Source organism: Macrotis lagotis, chromosome 2 (assembly GCF_037893015.1).
Source record: "Macrotis lagotis isolate mMagLag1 chromosome 2, bilby.v1.9.chrom.fasta, whole genome shotgun sequence".
NCBI lineage: Eukaryota > Metazoa > Chordata > Mammalia > Peramelemorphia > Peramelidae > Macrotis > Macrotis lagotis.
The window spans coordinates 326,327,100-326,339,645 of NC_133659.1; the positions used below are offsets into that span (position 1 = coordinate 326,327,100).

The window sequence follows — 12,546 nt, forward strand, 5'->3', positions numbered from 1 at the left end:
AAAAAGAAAACAAATAAAAAAGAAACTAAGGGAATTGGAGGATATGATTTTTTGCTTTCCTTCCAAATTGCTATGTCCTATGAGTTGGGAGATATTTTTACACAGGCAAGAAAAGATTGAATAGGGATTTTATATTTTCTCCCCAAACATTTGCCACCATTTGTAGATGAGAGATTTGATTTATGCAATTTGGTGTCAGAAGACAGACCTAGGAGCCCTCAGGAGGATGGAGGTTTCAAGGGAAGTCAATTCATGCTTGAAATAAGGAAAAGTGTCGTAGCAGGTTAAATTGTCCAAGAGTGGAACGGGCTTCCTTGGGGAAGCAGGGAATTCTCCTTCCCCAGGAGTCTAGGTTCACTTTATATTGGACTGTATTGTGTTGTATTGTAATGGAGATTCTGGTTCGGGTCTAGGTGCCATTAAAGAAAGAAAAGTTCCATCCTAATCTGACTATAAGATTCTGGGATTCTATCAATAGGGTTTTAGTGATGGCTAATGGAGAACCAAAAATAGCATCAAACCCAAGGAACCTCACTACCAGGCTGATATTAGAGTAAGATAAATCCAAGTCAATTATAACATTTTTTAAAATGCATGAAAGAGAACAGGCAAGCAAAACTATTTTATAGTCTTAAAAAAAGCAAGGAGTGTGTGATATGATTGTTTAAGTCCATGATATCCCTTTGCTTATTGTCTTAGGAAGGTGGAGGGAGAGAGAGAAAAGAAGAGAATTTGAGACTCAAAACTTTAAACAAAAACAATGAATATTAAGAATTTTTATATGCGATTGGGGAGAAATAAAATATTTAAAAAAGCAAGCAGTGTGAACTGAAGATTTATAGTTTCATATGAATCTGCTTTTTGTTTTCTATATATATGGAAATGACCTTTTTTATATTTATTTTTATTTTAATCCTTGAACTGATTCAAAATGAAGTAAGCAGTATGAGGAAAATAATACACCCAATAACCACATCAGTATAAATGGGGAAAAAATTTTACATCAAAAGTAAATTCTTTTTTACTTCCAATGAGCAAGTGTGGGCCCCAAGAAGAGAAAGGAGAATTCTGGCTCATTCCATATAAAACCATGAAACTAAGAATGGACCTGGTTGGATTTTTGAGTTTGCTTTTCCTTTTTAATCGTTTTTTACTCTTTCTTGCAAGATATGACTCCCTGGGTGGAGGTGGGAGGGATAAGTTGGAAGATCAAAGTGATAACAAACATTACATAAAAAAGGAAAAAAAAATATTGACCCTTGGGCATGACTTTAGAGATGAAAATTTTAGGGTATCTTGCATAGAAGTCATGGTTGAGGACGTATGGTGGGTGGGGACACCAAAGAGGAGTATGGAGGAAGAGATAGCCAAGCTCAGCTGGGACTATAGAACGTCAGGGTTGGAAGGGAGTTCAGAGGCCAACTAGGTCAAAAGTTTTCTAACTAAAGTTTTCTAACAAGCGGTGGTCTACACTCTGACTTAAGACCACTAATGGCAGAGAGCCAACTTCCTTCCTAGGAGTCTGTTCTACTTTGGTCAGTGCTCAGTGTTAAGAGGGCAGCTAGGTAATGGCACAATGCACAGAACACCAGATCCAGACTGAGGAAGCTGTGTGACTTGGGGCAAGTCACTTAGCCTCTGTTTGCTTTGGAGGCAGCTAGTGGTACAGTAGATAGAACACTGGGTAGAGAATCAGGAAGATCTGAATTCAAATCTGATCTGGGAAACTATCCATATGACTCTGGGCAAGTCACTTTACTCTGCTTGTCTCAGTTTCCTCATCTATCAAATGAGTTAAGAGAAGGAAATGGCAAACTACTTCAGTATCTTTACCAAGAAAACACCAAATGGGATCACAGAGAATCAGACACAACAGAAGGACAACAACATTTTTGGGAAGTATTTTAAAATCTTTTTCTGTACACCTTCCCATTGTTCCTAGTTCTGCCTTCTGGGGTTGAGTAAAAGTCACCTAATTCTTCATTTGTACAAGTCCTCCCAAACCTATGAGGCAGCTGTCATGCCTTGCTTTTATGTCTTCTTTTCCCAAGACCTTTCATCGAGGCCTCATCTTTCATGAATTCAAGGTTACTGAGATCAGAGAACCAGGATTAAATTCTGACTTTATTATTAGCTGGGCAACATTGGGTAACTGACTTGCCTTCTCTAGGCCTTAATTTCCTAATCTATAAAATGAGGGAGCTGGATTGGAAAATCTTTAAATTTCCTTTTTAATCTTTTATTGTATGATTATTATTATTTCCCTAATCTAGAGAGCCTCAAACTTATTCAGATTCTTCCTCAAATGGAAGGTCCAGAAGGCATTTTTAAGCTATTGCTCCAATGAGGTCATTTTCTTTTGAAATCAAACTTTCTTCTTCCAAAAGTTAATTCTTGAGTATATCTCTGAAGACCCAGAGGCTGTTAAGATGCTTTTCAATCTTTGATCTTTGCCTAAAATTTAAGCATGTTAGTTTCATAAACTAAAAGCCCTATTTCACATGACCCAGTTTTTGGCAAAAGACCACCATCTATCACACTGTGGGTCTCCTAATTGGCAAGAAATCTACTGGAGCAAGAGAAACCATAGCAAATGGGATATATTTTTTTTTTAGGTTTTTGCAAGGCAAATGAGGTTAAGTAGCTTGCCCAAGGCCACACAGCTAGGTAATTAATTATTAAGTGTCTGAGACTGGATTTGAACCCAGGTACTACTGACTCCAAGGCCGGTGCTTCATCCACTGCACCACCTAGCTGTCCCAAATGGTATATCTTCTAAACACACCACTAGGGGATCTTCAAGTCCCTCTGCAGATAGCTTCCTTTGCATGAAAATGCTGAGAAAAACCATTAATGAAAACTGAACTACAAAGAAACAAGGGATTATTATTATTGAATCAGTCATGCATTTTGGTTTTTGATGAAAATTTACTTTCTTTAAAAACCCCAACAACTACACATCCAACCCAGCCAGGATTACCGTGTTACTTGATAAAGGGAAACCAAAGAATGTGAAGAGGTAGAAGGGACTATAGAGGGCTTCTGATCCACACCCCCTGTCCCCACCTACTTCCTAGGCCCAACCTGCCTTTAAGATGGCATGGAAAAAGGAAGCGCCAAGTCCTCCATTTATAGAGCTACAGCAGATTACAAGGAAATGAGAAGCCTTAAGAGGTTCCCTTAAGGAATGATATAAAATTAAAAAAAAGAGAATTCCAAACTTGAAGGGAGTCAGGAAGATCATTAGCTTTGATATCCAAAATAAGTCACTTAACTACTATCTGTCTCAGCTGCCTCAACCATAAATGAGCATAATAACACATATTCCTAAGAGAGTGTCGTGAGGATCTAATGAGATAACATGTGAATATAGGTATATGCATGTATATAACCTTGAAATGAGCATAATAACATGTATCACTAAGAGAATGTTGTGAGGATCTAATAACTGTGAATATAGGTTTAAGCATGTATATAACCTTGCACATGGATATATACATGAAAATATACAATGCATGTATGTCTATCTATCTATTATCTATCTACCTATCTCATCTATCATGCATCTCTCTCTCTCTCTCTCTCTCTTATCTCATTTGATGGTCACAAGTTACAGAGCTGGGCCTGAATACTCTGATTACCAGTACTAGGGCTCTTTCTTCCTCTCATACCCAGATTCCCATCTCCTCTCCCATGCTGCATTTCTTTAAAAGACAGATATCACTAAAAACCTGGGCATACATGCATTCAAATGAACATATAAACATACATAAACATATATATGTATGCTTGTGTGTATATTTGTATATGTGCAGAAACTCTTGTAAACTACACTAAAATATGATGTCCATATATATAATTTTTATTGTTATTAAGTTATTTTTAGCTGTGTTTGACTCTTTGTGACCCCACGGAAGTTTTCTTGGCTCAAAGGGGTGAGATGATTTCCTCAAGGTCACAATATGAGTTGGTGTTGAAACTAGCACAAGAATCTGGGTCCCTCCCAAAGATCTCTCCATTCACTAGACCAGTCTTTGTTTCATTTCTTACCCACCACAGTCACAAAATGGGCATTGCCTCCATCAAATGGAAGCCTGTTAAAGACCTTAGCTTTAAAAGACCAAGGTTTCCCTCTTCATCCAGAGCTATCTCTGGTTGTACTGAACCATATCTGGCCACTGGACTCAAGACTTGGGAGGAGACTGAAAGGCTGACAACTTAGCAAAGCCCTCCCTCACCTAAATCCAATTCACTTGCATATCATGGCATCAACTCCCTGAAGTTAAGGCTCAACAAGGACCTTTCCATTCACTATTTAGGGAATAAAAGTAGCAAAGACATGGCAATACTGAAGGGCCTCCACCACCAGTCCACGTCTCTTCAGTCATTCTCAAGTGCATGAAAGATGGCCATACCCAGCTGCCTCAAGCACATCTACCACTTTGCCTCCCAGACCCAATAAGCTGCGGCCCTAATTGTTTCTCTTTGAATATCCTCACCATCTGTGCGGCTGTTGTGGCTGTAATGACTTCTTACCGCAAGCTGGGAGCATCCTGGGTTGGGTTGGTTCCAAGATGTTCCCCTTTTCCCTCAGCTTGTGTAGCCAGATGACACTAGACACCCTGCAAAGGACCAGGTGGCACACTTCCCAAGAAGATGCTATCCTGCAAAGGTGATGTTTTATACACACCATCTCTGTCTCCTCGACTAATCAGGTGACACAGCTGACACCTGGGTGGGGAAGAGGAAAGGGAGTGAGGATGACTCAACTGGCTCCTTAGAGAGTGTACCTTCTCCTTCCAGGTTGTACTGAAGACGTGCAGCATGGGAGAGGAGAGGGGAGGCTAGATGTGGGGGGGTACAAGAGCCTCTTCTTGGTAATCAGAGTCCTTGGATTCAGTTCAACCACTGTCAAAAATCTAGAACAAGGAGGGACCTTCTGGATCATGGAATCCCACCAAATATATCCAAAAATGTTAAGTGAATATTGATCTTACACATGAGGAAACTGAGACCCAGATGAGGGGTGAAGTGATGGGTCCAAGCAAACACTTGTATGAAAGAGAGCTGAGATTCAGCCTAGATCCTTCAGCTGCCAACCCAGGCCTCTTTCTTCTATGCTTTGGATGACTCTGGAAAAATCATTTCAACTCTTTTGCCCCAGGTTTTTTGTTTCTTTCAACTGTGAAATCATGAGGTTACATTAATGAGGCTCCTGGGTCCCTTCAGTTATAAATCTGAAAGTTCTGATGATCCAGTGAACAAGAATTGTGACCTAATCCACATAAATGAAGCAATTAGTGCTAGGTCTAGGTGATCAGTCCTTTGTTTACTCATGTTTGATTCTTCCTGACCTCATTTGGGATTTTCTTGGCAGATGCTGGTTTGCTATTTCATATTTGCAGTTGAAGAAACTGAAGCAAATAGGATGAAGTGATTTGCTTAAGGTCATAAAGTAAATAAGTGTCTGAGGCCAGATTTGAACTTGGGTTCTTTGGATTCCTGGGGCAGCACATTGTACCATCATGCTGCGTTGTCCTCTTGAATTTCTACAATAATTATCTCTTCCCCTCCTACAATCCTCTGGCTCAATACACATATAATTAATCATATCTGTGATATGATTGGTGTAGGGAACACCTAGTGAGTAACCTAAAGCTGCTTGCGGTACTGGCTAGAAATTATCTTTAGATTTTAGAAGGCATCTATCTCGCATCCTCCATCTCTACAAAGAGCCTAAGAGGTTAAACAGTAGCTAAAAGGTTATCACAGGGGATAGAGTGCTGAGTTTGAAGTTAGGTTGGTCTCCAACCCTTTGTGATCTTGGGCAAGTCACTTTACCCTGTTTGCCTCAGTTTCCCCCCATGTAAAATGAGCTGGATACGAAAATGGCAAACCACTCCACTGTCTTTACTAACAAAACTCCAAATGAGGTCAAGAACAGTCAGACATGCTTGAAAGGACTGAACACACAAGAAGTTAAATGACTTATCCATGGTCATTCAACTGAATTATGTTAGATATGTTTCTGATGCAGATCCTGCTTTCTGTCAACTGATTCTTATTTCCTTTTTATAGGTGAGGAAAGTGAGACTTTGGGAGGTTAAGAGAGTAATACTAAAATTAATGATAATAACATTTTATATAACATTTTAAAGTTGGAAAAGTGCTTTCCAAATATCTCATTTTATCTTTATAATTACCCAGGACATGGGTGCCATTCTTATGCTCATTTTACAGATGAGGAAACTAAGGCCAAGAGAGGTCAGTGGTTTTTCCAGGGATACACAGCTACTTCCTATCTCTAACTGGATTTAAATTCAGATCTTGACTCCAAGTCTGACACTGTTCACTGGACCACTCAGACATTTCTAGGTGTCAGAGACTAGGTTTGAGCCTGGACTTTCAGAATCCAAGAGTAGTTTTCTATCTTCTAATCCATGCTTCTTCTCATATATGGCATCGAATGCTCAGTGAGGGATCACACTTCAGAAATGCAGAATGGCAATTCAGTCTTTTTATTTTGGCAAGGCAATGGGGCTAAGTGACTTGCCCAAGGTCGCATAGCTAATTAATTGTCTGAGGCTGAATTTGAACTCAGGTCCTCCTGACTCCAGAGTTGGTGCTCTAGCCACTGCATCCCTGAGCTGACCCTTGCAACTCACAGTCTCAAAGAACTGTCTGGGGGACACTTGCCCATGATGTATTGGGGACGGGTCTTGAGCTCTGATCTCAGTGGCTCCAAACCCAGATCTTGTGCATTCTGCCATGCCAATGGATCCTGAATGAGAAAGGAAAAAAGAAAAGCACCACAAAGGGTTGTGGGGAAAGGAAGATCATTTCAGATCAGGGTTAGGAGGCAAGATGTTAGGAGGAGTTGGCATTTGAACTGGGACTTAATGGATGAGTAGGATTTCAAAACCTTCCCCATCCTATGACACAGTTAGGATCAGAGTTATTAGCTCAAAAAAAGGAAACCAAGGAGTTCGGAAAAGAATAATGTGCTCATTGTTATACAGGTGGTGAGCAGAATTCCTAGAATTTGGAATTCCTGTTCAAGCCAGGGCTACTTCTGAATAAGCTGCTCTCTTCTGCAGAATGGCAAGCGGGTTGGAGTCACTTGCTGATATAAATGAAAAGTGAACTAATGGCTTGAGATGTCCAGGCTTTTTATCTGAGTCTCTCCTGTGGGAAAAAATCATGCCTAATGGTTTTTATTTAACTTTGAAAAATGGTCCATTGAATACTCAGCGCTGGCTGATGATGATAAACACTGATTGGAGAGAGGGAACAAGCAAAATCAAAGGAACAAAATGTTTTCACAAAATCTTAAAGTGCTTTGTAGAATCTAAAAGGTTCTGAGGCTTAATGGTACTTGAGCACTCCCACTTTCTTTTATCCCCAAATTTTCCTGAAAGGCCAACACTAGGAAGGGATCACTAGGAAATTCCTGCAATAGAATAATAGCTTCAGAAACCTCTTTAATGATCAAAGGAATGGGTGAGAAAGGCTCATTACAAGGGTCAGCCTAATGAAGTTAGGATTTCTCCATCATTGGTCTCTTAGAGAATTTTCACAGCCAATGATCCTCAGGTGCCAGTGTTGACAGATGGGTGATTGTGGCCCCCGGTTCCTGAGTTCCCAGACAGACCTGTGTAGCTGAGGGAAGATGGGGAAGGGGTAGTGCACCCTCATCAAAGAAGACATCGGCCTTGGATAAAGACACTGGATGAGGTCATGTCGGTCAACAATGTTCGGCCATTGAGAGAAATGATTATTAATAACAATTACTTTGGGGAGGTTTGGAGTTCTTCCCTTTCTCTAAAGTCTAAATTTTAAAAAGTCTCTGGAAGGACCTTGTTGATAATGAGATTAGAGCAATTTTCTTATTCGAGATTTCACAGGCTTGGGTGGGGCACACATTCTTTGAATAGATAGCCCAAAGCTAGGGTTGGTCTGGGTATTGTAATAGTCTCTCAGTCCAAGAGTGATATGACTGTTATCCCTTTATTTTTTATTAATTATATTATTATTATTATTATTGCTGTTGTTTTTGCAAGACAAAGCTAAGTAAATATTAAGTATTTGAGGACAAATTTGAACTCAGGACTCCTCTAACTTCAGGGCTTTATCTACTACACCACCTAGCTGACCCCTTTTTTAGCCCTTCATTGTAATGCTTTTTTTCATTGTTAACCAATCAAAGTTGATTACTACTCCTCTTCCAAAAGAACAAAGCCCTGAACCCTTCATTAAGACTGTCTTTGGTCTAAGGTAGACAGTCAAGTGATCATCCCTTTATTAAGAAATGTACTGACCTTATTAATAAAAATGATTAAATTACTCAGAAACTATGTCTCTTGAACCTTTGAATCACTAGCCATAGTGTTCACTGATTGGTGTTACCCACCCATGGTCATCATTGATTTAAAGTCTATTCTCTTGCTGTTCCAGCAATAAGCCAGGTGATATTGCTTATGAGGTGAGTGACCTTAGGCCAGACATTTTTATCTTTTTGTATCTTCTCTGACAAATAAAGTCAGTCAGTATGGATCTGAGGTGTCAAAAACATAGACCATATGTGACTGACAATATTCCTGATCATGGTCTAAGCTATATTAAAATATACTTCCTATCTGATTTTTAATCTGTGGATGTATGAATATAAAAAAGGAAATACACAAACATGGGTGGTTTTCTAGGTCAATATGCAGTGGACAGGGATCCTTAAGGATAGTTTAGTGGACCCTATTACTATTTGGGTTCGACACCACTGTTATGACTTTTTTGATCTGATACTGGCGAGGCTTTTAAAAATATTTGCCTGTCTGTTACTTGCCCTTAGTCACCAGCACCTCAGAACCATCTTTATGGGATTTTGACCAATTTTGGAACTTACAAATAGTAAATCAAATAATGTTCTCATAAAGCTGGTCATTAATATTTCCCTCTTCTATCCTAAGGAAAAATCACCAAAGAAAAGTTTGCTTGACAGTGGTCAGTGAATCAATACTTTAACAGGTGTGGGGATATTCTTGAGTTTTCCTCACTTGTTAAGATTAGTGAAAATGGTCCCAAATGAGGAGTTTGGCAACTCAATTACGATCCTAGCTCTGCCTTCTGATTTTTTGGGTGACCATGGGAAAGTCATACCATTTTTCTGGGATCTTGTCTAGTCTCATCCTGATCATGACAGGTATTAGACTAAGCAAGATTCAACACTATTTGATTCTGTAAGCTCCTTTCAGTCTGCTCAACCATTCTCATTATTTAGGAGGCAAATCTATCATCAAGAATTTGTTAAACCTTTATTATGGTGGCATATGTCCTATTAACCCCATTTTATAAAATGGAGAAGAGAGAAGCCAACTGTCTCTATTTTGTTACCTTTGGTTATTCAGTTCTCTCAGTCATGTCCAACTCTGTGATTCCATTTAGGGTTTTCTTGGCAAAGGTACTGGAATGGTCTACAATTTCCCCTTGTCCAGCTTATTTTACAGTTGAGGAAACTGAGGCAAATAGGATTAAATGAACTGCTCAGGGTCACACAGCTAGTTAGTGTCTTTCTGAAATCACATTTGAAGTCAGATCTTCCTGACTCCAGGCCCAGCACTCTAGCCACTGTGCCACCTAACTGCCCATGTCTTTTTTTCTCTCCTACCTACCTATTATCAATCACCTCTATCTATAATGACCTCCTATTAGCTCAGGATAGAAGCCTATCTCCTAGGAGAGCCTGTGTCTCCTGCCACAAAGCCTACGTGGATATCTCTATGCCAGATCTTTTCTTCTGTAAGACTGAAATCCCAAGAGATCTTGACCATACTTGAAACTGTTTTCATCTTGAGAGTCATTCATTCCTGCTGATTGATTCATGTATTCTTCCATGTATTTCTACTTCAATAGCTTCCTGATTGGTCTCCCTGGCTCAAGCTTTTCTTCTCCCCCAATACATCTTTCTTCTAGCTGCCAAACTGATATTCCTAAAGCAGATGTCTGACTATGTCATTTCCCTTGGCCAAGAAATTTCAGTGGCTCCCTAGTGTCTCTAGAATAAGACACAAACTACTTTGACAGTTAAAGGTCTTTACAATCTAGCTCCAGTCTACCTTTACTGGTTCATCAAATCCTACTGCCTTCACATATTTATCAGTCTAGTCAAAGTGGCTTCCTTGTCGTTTGTCACTCACGGTATTACACTTCTTGTCTCCATTTCTTTGCTCGGCCTGCCTTGTGGATCTGGCATTTCCTCATCACCTCCAACTCTCCGAATCCCTATTTTTCTTCAAAGCACCAATAAAAAACCCCATCATGTCTAGGAGTGTTTCCTGACCCTTCTCCTCCCAACTTCTAGTGCTCCCTAACTTACTTTGCACACATTCTATATGGATTACAAATGTGCCCATAGAGTTTTCCTGATTGAATGTAGACTCCACAAAGATAGAAACTTTCATTTTTGTTTCTTTAGTCACATGGCAGTGGCTGGTACACATTGAATACACGAAAAATCCTTGCTAGATTCATACCACGCTCCTCAAATCACTGTATTTTCATCCAGTCATATTAATATTTTAATTAAATTAAAGTCATTTAATTAATGAAATAAAATAATTAAGATAATAATATAACATATAATTGATAAACATAATTAATTCATCTTATGAGTATCAAAGGCAGAAGGAAAAGAGTCTTATATACAATAACATTTATATCAGCCTTTTCTAGTATAGCAAAAAACATGAAACAAAAGAGGTGCCCATTAGTTGGGGAACAACTGGACAGACTATCCTATGTGAGAGAATGGAAGATTATTGTACCAAAAGAAATTATAGATATATCAGAAAAAGAAGGGATGATTTTTACAAATGAAACTGAGTAAAGTGAACAGGATGGGGAGAATAATTGATGTGATGTTTACTACAAAAGCTGAAGAAAACTCATTTTCAAAGACCCCAAAATGCTGATCAAGGCAGTGTAGGATGGGGATTTCAAAAGGCTGAGGCTCAAACAGACTTTGCACCTTTTGGAGAGAGATAATGGACTGGAGATGAAGAATTTGATAGGTACTATTAGACTAGAAGGGCCACTGTTTGATTTATTTTACTGGAGAATAGATATGTGTTAAAAAGAGAGGGGACATCTAGGTGGTACAGTGGATAGAGCACCAGGCCCAGGAGTAAGGAAGACCAGAGTTCAAGTCCAACCTCAGACACTTACTAGCTATGTGATCTGAGCAAATCACTTCACTCTGATTATATCTCCTCTCCACTTCCCCCAACCCCCACCCCACCCAAATCCTCTTTATAGAATCAGGAGGGAATACTAGTTTAGAGGGTAATGTGAGCTATGCAAAAAATAGTGTCAATGAAATAGTTCATTAAAAATGCAAAGAGGAAAAAAGTCAGAAAGGAATGCAAACAAATTGAGCATTTTTGTCACTGCCCTTTTAAATTTAAAATGTAATCTGTCTCTCCAGCTTCTTTGCATCATAAAATGTTAGAGTTGGAAGGGACCTCTGAAGTCATCTGCCAATACACTCTGAACCTCTTCCATATACCTGAGAAGAGAGGACTCTGCTTCCTCTCAAGGCAGCTCATTTTACTTTGGGATATGGGTCATTATTAGGAAGTGCTTTCTTTTTTCTTTCTTTCTCTTTCTTAAACATAGACCTGAATTCATCTTTGTTTCAGTTTGGTTTCTCAAGTGCTTGGGAAGGAAAATGACCTTTGCCAGCCTCACTTACGTTTTCACTGTTGACATCAGCCTCACTGGGACAACCAAAGAGCTCACGCCTCAGCAGATTCCCATCATACTCTAGAAATGTCAGATACAGGTTTCGGAAGAACTCCACATGTTTGTTCTTCACACGGAGTTTCTTTGGGGAGTTCCAATGGATCACCTGGGAGGGGGGAAATCAAAAAAAACCTTGTCATATGAGCAGTCTCCTCACGGACCCCAGCCACCATCTTTGGCCTTTTTCATTGACCAAAGAGTATTTATTGGATATTTGGTACTTTTGTGATATCTCTTAAGGACAATGAAGTAGGTGATGTGATTCCTATTCTCAAAGAAGCTTTCAATTTAGATAAGGAGAAAAGCTACAAAGTCAACATAAGTCATGATCCATTGACACAAGGTGGTGTAGTGGCTAGGTAGCTGGTCTTGGTATCAGGAAACCTCAAATTCTCTCTCTCTATCTCTCTCTCTCTCTCTCTCTCACACACACACACACACACACACACACACACACACACAGTGGTTGTGTAACCTTGGTCAATGTGAACTGTCAAAGATCAATTGAAAAGAAAGGATCCATTGGCATTGGTAGGGAAACCTCCTTGTGAGATGCTATCTGCATCACTGAAATCCCAGATTCATGAGAAGTGAGGTACTGATATAGGGAGCAAAATCTGAGGAGGAAAGCTGCATCCAAAAGAACTAGGAGTGATCTGAAAGGACTTTATTAAGGAAAATACTGAGATTTGAGTTGGATTTTTAAAGTTAGCTAGGACTCCTTGTCCCTGGGGAGTGACTTCAACTCTGTCT

General features: G+C 39.5%; 1 protein-coding gene across 1 annotated transcript in view; it reads right to left on the reverse strand.

Annotated features, from left to right (window-relative positions):
• The window catches only part of LOC141515327 (xylosyl- and glucuronyltransferase LARGE1), a 234,973-nt gene that overhangs the window by 52,571 nt on the left and 169,856 nt on the right, over positions 1-12,546 (reverse strand). The window contains exon 5 of the mRNA XM_074226785.1: positions 11,744-11,899. Coding sequence (XP_074082886.1) covers positions 11,744-11,899 — 156 coding nt within the window. The remainder of the gene's footprint in view (positions 1-11,743; positions 11,900-12,546) is intronic.